The sequence below is a fragment of the Corvus moneduloides genome, chromosome 4 (genome assembly GCF_009650955.1).
Source record: "Corvus moneduloides isolate bCorMon1 chromosome 4, bCorMon1.pri, whole genome shotgun sequence".
In the NCBI taxonomy this organism is placed as follows: Eukaryota; Metazoa; Chordata; class Aves; order Passeriformes; family Corvidae; genus Corvus; species Corvus moneduloides.
In genome coordinates this window covers 15,610,323-15,624,669 of record NC_045479.1, presented here as the reverse complement: position 1 = coordinate 15,624,669, position 14,347 = coordinate 15,610,323, and the positions used below count along the sequence as shown (strand labels likewise).

Below are 14,347 nucleotides of genomic sequence, written 5' to 3'. Positions count from 1 at the left end.
CATTAGCAGATCCTAAGACAAAGCCTAGCAGAAGGCAATAAATTCCCTTACAGATTTCAAAATAGGTTAGACTTCAATGCCAGAATAAAATTATATCTTAGCTTGAAATAGCAGGATAGAAAGAAAACCCTACAGCAGAGAGAGAAAGAGAAGGGGAAATGAGAAGGTCTGTCACTACCACCTGGTCATTAGCTATGGGAACAATGAATGCAACAAAGATCCAACAACACAAGACCTCCAGGCATGTGAGCACCTGCTGCCTGACTAACCTCTGGGATGGCTGCCCTGTCTGTTGTAATAACCAATGCATTAAGGAATGACATCATATTGTCAGCCAAATGGCACTGACCAGCAGGATGGGGCCATACGTCAGGGTGTCCTTCCATCTGGGGGCCCGGGTAGCTAATTAAAAATGAAACAGGATTTCCTTGCAGAGGCACATAGGAATGGAAGGAGGCAAGAAAATACAGGAGAGTGTGAAAGAAAGGAGCAAGAAAAGTGGGATGCCACCTATTTACTTCAAACATTGTTTTCCATAATACCCATGGGAAAAAAAAGCAAAAATTTTCTGGGGTCAGCCCTTAAAGATGCAACAATTAAATATTTATTGTTGCTTATAAAAGCGGATGGGGCCAAGTCCATGAGCCTGCTGGTGTAACCAAGGCACTGTCAAGCTATCATCTGAGCTTCTGTGAAAATCTCAACTTCATATTCCATGGAACAAGATGGCTTGGGTAGTCTATAGAAATTAGAAGTCTAGATATTACAGAAATTCAAAGTACAGACATTTTCTTGAGTGTTAATTGTTGCTGGATATTTTTCCAGTAGTTTTATTGGTTATAAGGAAGTATTTGATGCTTTGTTGGCTCCTGCAAAATTCAGAGCATTAAGGCCAATAAAGTCCACTCAGCTTTCAGCATAGATGCTGTATGAATTAAAATTTTACCATTCTGTACATCCTGTAGAAATTATTCATTTCCTCCAATACTTGCTCCTCCCAGAATGTGCCAGGCTATTACTTTTGACTTTAGAGTTCATATTTTATGCAAATAGCTTTTAGACCACCACAAACACAGGAGTGTTGCACTTGCACAGTGCAGATAAATGCTATCATTCCAATACAAAGCATTATGATTGTTCTGACAAGGCAGTTCACCATATTTATACTTTAAATTCAGAGCCCATGTCCTGTGGCCCTGCAGTAGAAATGTGGGGGTAGAAGAGAGGCAAAGGAGATCTCACAGTGCCAGGTAAGGAGCATTTTTTAAAAGCTCAAGAAATTCTAAACACTTAGGAAGAATCAGCTACCTGTTTATGAACTGGTTCACTCTAGAGCAGTGTGGTGACAATTTCTAAGCTGTGCAGGGAAAAAAAAAATCAGTTTCCATAGCAATTCCAGCCACTTCCTACCCAGATGCAGCACTCTTCACATTCCTGGACACAAAACACAGCTGCTGTGGAAGACAGGCTGAGGAGGCAATGGCAAGCTGGAGAAGAACAGACAGACAAATACCTTCTTTTGCAGCCGTGTTAAATTCAAAGTACAAAATCAGGTTTGTGACATATTAGGAGGAAGGAAAAATAAAAGACTTATAGACCAAACTATCTACCTCACATAATAGGCTCTGTGAATCAGCAAAACAAAAGCTTTTGGAGACAAGGAAGAATTTTTTTGTCTCTCTTCTGATGTAGAGACTTTCATGCAATATAACACAAGCCACTGGGAGCTGTGCCAAAGGCCCCGAGTGCCGTGCAGCAATCATCCCATTTTCAGCTACCAAGGCAGGAGAAAGGAAAGAGGGAGTCATTGCACTTGTTCTCTGAGCGAAAAACAAATCTCACTCTTCAAGAATACACATCAGCAACTTGCTTGTTTGCAGCACTTTAAAGCCACAGTAGTTTCTTCATCTACCTTGGAGACAATATGGCTCTTTTACATGAAACTGTTAATTCTCAGAGTGCAGCATAAGATGAATATAGAGCCTGGGTTGCCTATAGCCAGTTAAAAAAAAAAATAGAACAAAACAAACACACCCACACAAAGCCAAACGGGGATGAAAGCAAAATGACCTTACTACAGTCCTTCTGATGGTAAAAACAAACTGGCATCAACTCGACACGTGTTTGTTGTTCTCCAAAGAGTAAAACAGTAGACTGAACACTCCCTGGGGGGTTTGAGTGCCTTATCCCTCGCAGTGGCTTTAAGAAACAGCTCTGTTGGCTGCTGGAAGATGCTAAACTGAATACAGCACAGCCCCTCATTGCCTTGGAGGTACTACCATTTTTGTTGCAAACACAGCCTTTCACCTGCTTTGCTACAATATACCAGCTAATGGTTTCATGAAGATTTTGGGACAAGAAAAAAAAATTAACATCAACATAGCCTCCCTTTTACTGTCAGCTTCCTTAAAGAACAAGCACCCAGTTGAAATGCTTAATCACCCGAAAACACTTCTCACCCTTCCCAAAGCCTGCACCACATTCTAAAGCTCAAACCCCTGCCATGAGCACATTCCCATGTGAACATATCTGTAGTATAATGAAAGTGAACCTACAGGAACAGCATAAAACACATGGAATGATGTGTGAATAAATATAGAACTGCTCACATTTTCTTGGCTTTTTACTGTAATAATACACCTCCAGTTATAAGGGCATCAATGATGCTGGTCTCGTTTTTCAGAAAACAGAACTATGGATCAGGTTTTGTACTCAAGGCTAGGGCCAAAGTGTGCCAAGGTAAATGCCTAATACTGACGCAGTCATATCATTATGCCAGCATCTTCCATAAAGACAGTTACTCATGCTCAAAGTTGTCGGATACAGCTTTCCTTTGCTTCTCCCTTCCCCTCCCAGCTCATATAGATACATGTTTTGTCTAATTAAATGAACATTTATCTCCTGACAGGCAAGAGCTGACAATACTACAATCATCCTTCCCTCCATCCCTGTTTAACCAGAGATAGTTGAGAGGAGGTGATTACAGAGAAGACAAATCCTATTTTCCCAGCTCATACTGCCATAGGCAATCAATTTGGAGCAAAGGTTCCATCTTGAAAATGTCAAACAGAATGAAAAAAAGAAAATCAAAAATTGTAAAGTCAGTTTCAACCATTCCTCTAGGACAAGCTGGTCTCTCAGGCTCTTCTAGCATAGCTAACAGCACAGCTAGAGGAATATCTGCTTTGTGTGCTGACTGGTGCCATGGGGTCCTCAGCCTCAAATTAATTGTCCCTCACCCACTCCTGCAATTTAAGAGAAACTGCTGGAGCGTCAGTCCTGCCCTCCAGTCCAAAAAAAGCAGTTTGTAGCCAATGGTGGGAGCCCTCTCTCCTCTGATCCCCAGACCATTGAACATGCAAAACAATGAATTTCCTTCCCAGGCAGCACAGTTGGCTGTCCATACACTAGAAAAAGAAAATAACCACTACTGAAATACAAATATATCAAATTATAACAGTGGCTTCAGCCTGGAAGAGGCATTTTTCTTTACTAGGGTGACCAGATATTCTGCTTTCACCTTTCCAGTTCCTCTGAAGTTCTCCAAGATGCCAGTCTGCCCCCATGTTTCTTCAGGAAATACTTTTGGTTTTTTCCCATATCTCATGCTACAGATCTGAAAAATAATCCATGGCAAGAGAAAGAAGATAGCCAGGCCTGGGCCCTGCTTCTTTTGCTGCTTGTCACGACATTCACTGAAAGGAACAGGAAAATAATGGCCAGGTTGACTTGGAAATATCAGATTGACCAGTGTTGAGATGAAGTAGCTGTTTCCTGGATGAAACCAGTCCAGAGGCATAGAGCAGAGTCAGCTGCTAAGGCAGGGGCTAAAATCACAGGAACTTCCTGAAGGGACATACCCCCACTTTGCCTACTGCAATGCAAAGGGAGAAAACCCCCCTCAACCAAAGCACAATTTGAAAAGATTGTTATTGGCATTGTCTTTTAAAACAGGTTACTGTTCCTACACAGGAAATAGTCATACAGATTCAGTTCATTGTTAAATGCAGTGACCTCCAGAACCACCGGTGGTTAGCCCCATATTATCAAAGCACTCTGTTGCACCAACTGCTCAGGAGAGGAGAGCTTCAGCAAAGTATTTCTCTCCTCCTCTGTCTTTAGATAGGTAGATGCAAACATCAGTTCTATCTACACCTCCCTATGCTTATCTGACTCCTGAAACTGGCAAGAAAATTTGGGTCAGAAATATGCACCCACACCTACACACTCTGCACAGAGGGGACAAGCAGCCTCACCCTGAGAGTGCCTCAGACCACACCAGATACGTAAATGTGTGAGCAGTGTCTAGACTGCACCTTTGGAGGCTGACAAATGCCCTACCAACATATCAGGCTCAGGAACTTGCTGATCCTACCAAGGGATGCACACAACCTTAGATGGCCAAGTATATAACTCTTTATTTGAGCCATTGCTGAGATAAAGATTAATATAAGAATTATTTTCTAAAATTAAACAGTGAGATTCCTGCAGTACCTGGTTGCAGAAAAGTCATTGTTACTCAGTGGCAAAATCACACATACACAAAAAGCATAAACCAAAGTCCCTTCCTACTGCCCCATGAGCCCTAACAGAAGGTGTCTTGGGTGGGAGATGCATTTCTCTTTTTGCCCATAGATGAGTATTGTTACATTTTACATTAACATAAAACTAACACCAGCAGAGAAGACAGGTGGTAGGAGAAAACCTGAATGGAACTTAACCACTTCATCTTCTGATTTCAGGGACAAATTAGCACAGCACAATATTTTGCAAGACCTGCCTCTTAAACCTCCTGAGAGGCATAAGTTCAATTATTCCTCTTCCTTGTCATGTGAAAATAAAAATACGTATTTATCCACAGGGACACATTAAAAAAAAAAAAATCAATAGGCATTTAGCAAGACCCTCTAGAATGTTCTTAATTCTTTACCAGAGTGGACCAGAAAGGCCTACAAGCACCAATGAATCTCAAACCATTCTGGACCTCACCCTCACCAATGTAGGAAATCAATTACAGCATTGCACCTTCTCCTCCCCAGAGCTTAGAAGGACCCTCCCAAAGCAACAGCTACATAAGGGAGGACTGAGACAGTGAAAGCCATGGGAACACCAGAGGTCTGGCACAGTTCCCAAACCAACAAAGTAGCAGCTCACTATCACCTTTCAAGCTTCCCAGTCAGAATCGGCATTGCCTCAACCCCTGCCACCTTCAAGGAGATGTAACTGCTTCCACCAAAACAGAACTGCTCAGGACATTCATCCCTGACTATGTAATAACAAGAGCAATCACAGTGGCATCCTTCCTTGTGAAATCCTACCTCTTGCATTTTATCGGTGAAAACCCTTTTCCATCCCCAAGATGAGAAAGACAAAAGACTTAAGGTCAGCCAGTACCTCCCAAGGCAATTCCATCCTTGTCAGATCTTGTCACTTCAGCAAACATTACAAAGTTGGTGACCACTGGCTACAATTACCACTGAGGGATAAGCTCCTTCCTTATGCCTTAAAGGATGCAGCAATTCTGTTTCTAGATCTTCAAAGGAGAGTGATGCCACACTCACACAGGAGCTGCTGGCAGTGGGACATATTCTACAATAAAAGCCAGCAATGAATTCTCCCGGCAGCAGGAAACTCAGCAGCAGCAAAGGCATGAAAATGTGCTCATGTACAGAGCATTCCACTGAATTAAAAAATAGGGCATTGATTTTGTTATCCATTTTTGTATTTAACTCAATATTAATCTCTGCATACAAATGCCTTTTCCCCACCGCCACATTCTCATGCCTCAGCAGAATTTCCAGTCAGCAGCAGAAACAGAGATGTAGGTCCTAAGAACAGATCGATCTGTCTGCTACAAAGACAAACTGTATGTGAGATGAGGGCTCTGAGGGGGCTGTCACTCAAAGCCTCTGTTCTCATTTATCAGGGAGCACCTCCCACTTGCACACAAGGAGAAGGGTGAAGAAAGGCAGCAACACTTACGCAAGGCGTGCCACTCATCCTGGCGGATTGTCTTGGTGATGTTGTAGGTAAGGTTCTTGGGGATGGTGGCTGAGGAGTAGTGGTACTTGATGTACGAGCACCGCTCAATTGCTCCTGGGAAAGGCAAAATGCAGAAAAGTGTGGTTAAATGAATGGAACATGTCCTGCCAGCTATAGGCCAGATGGGTTTGACAACCAAAAGCAAAGCCTAGGAGCAAAGCAATCCCTACCATCCCTGCCCACTGTGACAACCAGCACTGTCTCTGGCCCATGACAAATAAGCTCAGATCCAAACTTATGATACAGGAAGTTTATCTTTCACACGTTCCAGGGACCTTCCAAGACTGCCCTGGAGCAGCTGCCAGTGTCTGCTTTTACCATCAGGTATCTGTGTGGCAAATTACCCCTTCTTTCATGTCTTCTCTGAACTATGAGCTAGCAACAGCCATGCAGTTACTGTATAGAAACTGTAAATTCATGTCTTAATTCTTTGTGCAGTCATGGTCATGACTCAATGCCCCTACTTCAGGAGAGACAAAACAAGCCCCTTTAATCTTCCCTTAAATAATAAAAAACAACACGGAAAAAATTATACATATAGATAGTGAACAATTTCCTGACCCCTCTACACCCCACAGCAGAAGGATACACGACTGGCTACACTGTCTCTTGAAGGTACCCGGACACTTTTACAGCAGGTTCAGAGACAGAATTCATTTGCATCCCTGAACAATAAGGCTCAGATGGCAACATCAGTGGTTGAAATGGGAAATTTTTTCCTCTATTTTCCTCAGGATTTCACCTACATTCTGCAGAAAAAAACACCATATGCTGCTTCTGATGTTTTCTGGTCACATCATTACATCTCCTTTTACAAATACTTTCCTTCCTGTAAAATAATTGCCCTTCCAGGATCTGATCTCCTGGCATCTCTCTGCATAGTTAGTGTCCTTAGAAGAATGGGGTCTGGTGTAGTCTGATGCTTTCCATGAATTATAGCCTAGCCAAATTTCACATCTGATCAGAAACCTGTAACAGTTCTTGTATCGATGAAAGCCAGTTTTCCTACATTGCTTTGGCCAGCATTCCCAGCTAACACTGGCTTTATTAGACCTTCCCACTAAGCTGTCAGATTCAAAGCTCAGAGAAGTCATTTTCCCACTAACATTGTTATTTTGGCTCAGGCCTTTGATAACTAAATAGGTACCCTTAATGTGGTTGGCCATGCTGTTTGTTAGTAGCTACCACTAGTCAGAGAAGCAGCTATGCTGGAAATGCTTTTATGTATTAAAAATACATTAAGACAAGCACTCAATAGAATAAATTAAATGAAGCAATGAATTATATAAATAATAAAGAGCACTATACACAAGGAGGCAGGTAGAGGACACTTACTGCCAGCCTGAACTGAAAAAGCAGACCCATTAGCCTTATATCGACAGTTCCACTGGGTAAAATATGCTTTTAAACCACAACAAATACAGGTTTCTACTAAGGGTGGTAAGATGCTACTTGGCATGAACTTAGATGATAGACCATGAATTCACAGCATGAAGAAGAAAACCAATGAAACAAGTTATTAATTACATCACAGTCTACCAGCATCTTCCAATGTTAGTGCAATACAAAAATTTGAGGTCTTCATTGTTTGGTTCTCTCAAGTATTCTTCACATTCTGCCTTTGACAGCAATTAGATTAGACAAAGCCAAATATTATAGGGGAAAAAGGCAAAATATTTACATATGTATCCGCCTGCCCTGACAGCGTGATGGGCTTCTGTGTGAGTCTGCACCATCTGGGCACCAAATGTACGCCCAGAATTAAAGTTTCAAACTAAGAATAGTATTTAAATAAAAAGACAGCTAGTGTGCAAAGAGCTTTAAAAAAAAAACCCAAATCACAACCTTGCCTTCTTATAGGTTTTCCTATCCCCTTTTGCTCAGTTGCTTTCATAGATTAGAAGCATCAGCAAGAAAACAACAAATGGTCATTTGTCAGAAATTAATCTTTAAGTTATCAGATACCTGCCCAAACAAGAGATTTATATAGAATAGTAGAAAGGGACATAGAGCCAAGATACAAAATAAAAGCTTACAGAAGGAAGGGAGAAAAAAATCCTGTTTATTTGCAGCTCTTCTGGAACCAAAAAGGCTAATTTCTAGTAAGGTCCATCAGATTTCTAATTCTGCAAAGACTTTTGGTAGTAATGCAGCAAGCTGTTCAATATCACTTGTACCACCAAAGCATAAAGCAGAAAGAGATTATGGGCTGAATTCAGGTCATCACTTGACCATATACATAATTTTGGGCTTTTGCTTACTTCCCCATGGCTCTAATGAGACTTAAGTACACAAAAATATCAAATAAGGCATGGGTGGGCAAATAAGGCATGGTACAGCACTTGGCATGGCAATTCAGAGAGGGCACTGAAGCCCTGCCAGCTCCACCAGGAAGCAAGGGTGTCCGCTCAGCAGAAGCCTCAGCAGAAGCAGGCAGTATCCTACTGAGGAACTCAAGGTTTTCATGGTCCAAAATGACAACACTTGTGATGGCTTGGCATTTAAACATGAACCACTTATTTAAACCCACTCTCACAAGTGTAGGAGAGTGACTATGCTGAGTCAATGCAAGTACATCAGCATATATCTAACTAAAGGTGAGAATTAGCTTTTGAACCTAAGAGGCTTTCTGTAGCCTGGACCTGCCAATAAAAATTAGGAGAATGCTGAGTTTATGGGCAGTGATGACATCATACATCTGATGTTTCCCTACTTGTTCCACATAGAAGAGAACAATGTTCAAGATGCCCAAAGATCCAAATCCTGGAGGTCCCTGTGAGAGCAGAAGCAGCAAGAGCAGCAAGGATCAGAACTACTGCTCTGCTGGAAAGACTTCTTAGAGAAGTGCTACAAAATCCTTACCTTGAGAAGAATTAATAGCTATGCTCACTCCAGTCTTTGGGGCAGGAAGAAAAGCAAGATTTCCCTTCCATACCCTCAATAGGGTAACTGCAACTTATGGAGCACCTCCAGCCTTCAGCACTAACTTGGAACGACCAAATGCAACTGCAGCTGTGCTCTGCACTTTGCTTCAATAACTGGGAACACTATTTATAGAGCAAAGCAGTGAGTTGAGGGTTTTTTCACCTATGACCTGCCATAGCAAGAGTTACAGCTGGCCACAAGAAACACAAAACCCACCACAAAGCTGCTCCAGGGACAGATGCAATATATACCATGCTTTTCTGACCAAAGCAAAATGCTTACTGAAAATACTAAAGAAAAGGAGCTGACATCTTCCAATATAGTGCTAGGAAAAGGATCTGCAGAAGGATGCAACTAGAACCATGCAGAGCAAACCTCTGCCATACCAGCATCACAAGCACAGATGCTCAGGGGATTCAGCAGCTGTTAACTGTGGCTGGCAACCCCCTGTTCCCTGCAAAGGTCAGATGACAAGCAAATCTGAGATAAGGAAACTAGAGATAGCTTCATCCTGAGCAGCTAAGTATTCACAGCATTAAACATGCACCTCCTCTTACTGACCCACTTACCCACTCAGTTTCCTTCCCATCTCTGCTGATCATTGCTCCATACTATTGTTCCATAATACCTCCCCTCTTCTCTCCATTACAAGAAAAACTTTTAACCTGGGCCATAGCAGAAATATTGCCTGCAAACACTGATTTTTTCTATTCAATTTTCAAAACTTTAGCAACCAACATCCTGATGTTAGTTCAGCTGCTAGAGAAACTCAGCTACCACTGCATTACTAGGGCTGTAAACACCATCACAGTAGAGGTCCCAAACTGTTGCAGGATGTGACTGAACCATTATCCCACTCTAAACAGAAGAGGACTGAGAACAATTAAAAGCAAGGTCATACTGCTGGTGTCCATACTGTATTTGTCTGGTGGGTAAACACACACCTTTTTCAGAACTTTTGGACCAGTCTCTTCATCACCATTTGTGCCCCCACTACTCCCTTAAATATAGTATTTCAACTCTTTCAATCTGCTCCAAGTAACAGTCTTTACCATGGTTCAGTTAAGAAATAGAATGGAAATTCAAAAATGCCACCAAGGTATTGGTTACTTCTGTCCTAAGTTTTAGATCTCAGAAGCACCTAGAGGCATTTGCCCAGTGAGGTCAGTTTGACTGCTGCAAAGGTGGTTGCCAGGTTTCATGAATTTACAGCATCAGTGTGATCATATAGTTTAGTCTTCTGCATAATACTGACCAACCCATCTGAGAGCTGGCAACAGAAAGTAGTCCTTGAGATGGTCTTTCATCAAACTGGTAATCTGTGAGAACAGTTAAGTGACAGTAATATCACTTCAGATCCAGCCTGAGATGGCACAGAGTTACTTTGCATGGGTTATCTGAGTGTACATCCTGCCTGTCTTGAGGACTAGAATATTTCACATTTCCCTCCTGCCTCAGCTTTCAGGGCTGCAGATTGTGGAACCATCCTTAAAGGTTCAACTACAGATTAACTCAATACCTGTGAATAAATTACCTTTGGTAGCTAGAGGACTTGCAGATACAGATAAAGTTTTCTCCCACACTAAGATTCTTTGCAGCAGTACCTGAGTTAGAGCAATCAGGGATCTCAGATGCAGGGAGCCAGCAGTTCATTCACTCTGGATGAACTATGGTGTAGCCACTCCCCAGACTCCACAAGCTAGGACTGAGGGTCACCTTACATTCTATAACATGCAGAGATCTGAACCAGGGGGTACCCATTCTTCTTTTATAGTATGCATATTGATTTGTAAGAAGGATCCAGCTGTAAAACTGGTATTTGTTTTGCTACATTTCCTGTCAAAGCTTTTGCTATTATGAGCTTCCCTGAAAAGACTGGTGGGATATTCTGAGCCTTCGCTACCTCCAGGCAGCTCTCCCTTCTTCTATATTGCAGATACCTCTGGATGAACTGTTTGCAGCAAGCAATTTATTCCACAAAATTCACCCTTTGTGCTAGTTCTAATTTTCACAAATCTGTTTGAGAATTACTACACAAGCATTTCCTAGTAAAAGGAATCTTAGCTTCTGGCTTGCAAACTACATATATTTGCTCTTCATTATGAGAAACTGCCCTCTGTATGAGAGATTGCCTTAATTCCATTGTTTGATTACTGTTCCCTCATTGGGAGACTACCTCCATAGCAGAGAGATGTAGATTGGTCATTTAGTCTCTAATTGTTTCACATTATCTTCAGAAAATCTGTAGAGCAGAGAAAGTTCATAGTGGGTTGTTTTTTTCTTAGCATAACATTTCAGTAAGGTTTCCAGAGGCTATAATCATAGTTAGGACCAGGATTAGGTTACAAAAAGCAATTCCGTGTGGCATATATATCTGTTATTGTTTTAGAAGTCTTCTCCCAACTGGAAAAGTTCATTGTTTAATTGTGTTAACATTTTTGCATCCTTCAAACTATCCGTCGCCATTCAGGCTGGTGCAATTTCAGAATTATGTATGCAGATGTATGTGCTGCCCTCAGTTACTTTAATCTTTCTTTTGAGTCATCAAAACTCATCTGGAAGTACCTTAATATAGGCAAGACTGTTGCAGTTTCAGCATGAATTAACTGGTCAAATTAAACCTTGGAGGAGGATAGAAGGAGAAATTAAGTTCTACTTTGACCAGCTGCTATGACAGAACTGCAATCAGAGACTGCAATCAAATTGCAATCATGCAATCAGATATGCTGACTAGTTAATGAACACAGGATGACTTTTTTTAATGAAATCAGATACTTATTAGAAAATATTGCAACACCTTTAACAGGATTATTTTGTTACTTCTGGAGTAATACTAACCATGAAAGTACTGGTTACATATTTTTTCCATATCTATAAATAGATTAATATAAAAATGTAGGAATGCTATTCTTCTGCATTAACCATAGAATTATTTACATTAAAAGGGTTTTCTAGATGTCATCCAGTCCAATGCCGTGCTCAAAAGAGGCACAATTTCAAAGTTAAAATCAGATCCAAAGAGTCCAAGAATGGAGGTGCACATCCTTGAGCACCTATTTCAGCATCTGACCATCCCTAATACCTAATCAGGAATTCCCTTGGTGCCACATGAATATTTTGAATAATAGAATACCTAAGAGTAAAGGGCTAAAAATCTAGGAAGAATATGCAAAAAGCACCACCTTAATCAACATATCTGGTGAATATTCATTAACTTATACATATAAATAGAAGCCAATGTTCTAATTAATGAAGCTCAACATAAATTTTCAGTTGCAGCATGGGCCAAATTACTAGAACAAGAGACAATGTTTCTTCCTGACTGGCTCTGGCATCATCCTGCACTGAAGTTCAGCTTGATCTGCCAGTAGGACTTGTTTTAACTTGTCCTAGATAAAGTGAAACAACTCCTGGTGCTCATTGTTGCTTGCCATGAGCTGCTAGGACATTGGGTTGATGCCTCCTTTCAGTTGATGAGTTGGAGTTTCTGTCTGTTTGGTTTAAGGCTCAGCTGCTAGTCCCTAGCTGCCTTCCCTACAAGCGGGTAGAAGTGCACTGTCAGGTTCTACTCACCTTCTGGATATCTGTGTAAAATCAGAGGGGGATCTGATCCAGTCTCCTTCCCCATTCGCAGACTGACCCAAGGGTCACATACTGGGAGAGAATGAACATGTCTATGGGAACACATGACAGGGATCAGCAGGACACTTCTGAAAAGGACCACCTGATCATGTCTAGTTACCTTGCTTTGGTTCAGAACACAATGTGCTGTAATGAGATGATGTCCATTAGATTCTTCACAAATAAAGTTAAATCAGAAAACATGCTAATGGAAATTCAACTAATGGTACTAGAGCAGAGCCAGTTTAACGTCCCCTCCTTGAAAACACAAAGTGAACATTAGGTCCTGAGCACAAATTGTTTCTTTTAAATTCAACTCCACCGTACCACACCAGCAAAAACAAAAACAACCAGAATTCAGATCACCAGAAGTTTTGTACAGCCACAAAACTGCATTCATCTGTAACTTATTTTGATGTCTTTAAAGAACAATTTTAAAACTGTATTTCAACTGAAAGTCTGAAAAACATACTTGGAAAATTCTACAGCATTTTTCTAAATTTCATAGGTTTTTTCAGCTGAAACCATCAGCCACCTTAGATTAAGTTCCACTAAAGGTTCTGTTCCCTTGCATGCTTTTTGCTTCAGAAACAATTTTGTACATTAAAATAAACAACAATTTCCTAACTGTACCTAAGTGTAACTAAAAATGTACTTACAAGCACATTAAGCACCTATATACTCCCTGTGGGGTAAAATGCAGAAAGCCTGTAGTGCAGTCAGCTAGGTAGCGGGTGGCAAATGGATATTTCAGTATACAATATCATTTAAATTTGCTTTTTACATGATGCCCTTACTGACCACCAAAAATGCAATGAGCACAGAACTTTGGGGAAACATACTCAGAAGATAGCAGCATTATGTTTTACCTGAAGGAAAAGCTTGCTTGTATCCACTGAGTTGAGAGCCACTGAAAGGATGAGACATAAAATAAATATTTTGTCCACAAAATGGCACATACCCAGCAAATACATTAACAGAACGCACAGCTTAAAGATTTTCATTAGGAAAGTGAGCAAACATTTTTTTTTTCAGAGTGAGAAGCAGAACCTCGATGTTCTTTTTTCCTTCCATTTTTCTTTTACAGCTCATCTCACTTAACTTCCAAATAAAGACTCTCTCAGAGCCTCTAGTTTAGTGCAACTTGTTAGGCAATGCTCAGCTGGTAAAGCAGTCTTGTAAAAACTTAGCAGGGGGATGGTTGAAAGGATCCAACATACCGTACTATATTGTATTATCCATACAGAAATGGGATAATAGACAAGAGTGCGCCATTCCCAGTCTTCCCAGGTCATCTAGGATGAAAACCTGCAGGCTACCTTTCAGTACTGACCCACTAGATCTCTAGAGATACAATACACACATGGAAAAGAAGCCATCCCTAAAGAGAACAGATCTCCAGACACACAACAGCTTTGCTGTGTGTGGGTTTTATGCAACCAGATTCCACGGAGTGACTTCCACAGATTTCAGACTGTTACACCTACATTTCAATTGCTGTTTCCACACTAAAACATCTAAAGTTTCTTTTCAACCACTGTGTGAGCAAAGACAGAGGTGCAGAAGATATGTGCACATGCACTGAGCCGACAGTAACATTTTCAGAGCAGAGAAAAAAAATAGAAGTGCTTGAGCAGCTTTTGCCAGGCCTGTTCCTCACATGCTCTCTGGATAGCCCAGCAAATAGCAGCTTGCTTAAAACCACCAGCTGGCAGAAGATAAATATTCCACCCATGATAAGAAAAGAATCCAAGTATGA

The 14,347-nt window shown here is 41.1% G+C and overlaps 1 protein-coding gene across 1 annotated transcript in view; it reads right to left on the bottom strand.

The window, feature by feature from the left end:
- Positions 1-14,347, bottom strand: part of TMEM178B (transmembrane protein 178B) — a 222,463-nt gene that overhangs the window by 158,384 nt on the left and 49,732 nt on the right. The window contains exon 2 of the mRNA XM_032105823.1: positions 5,983-6,096. Within this exon, the coding sequence (XP_031961714.1) occupies positions 5,983-6,096 (114 nt within the window). The remainder of the gene's footprint in view (positions 1-5,982; positions 6,097-14,347) is intronic.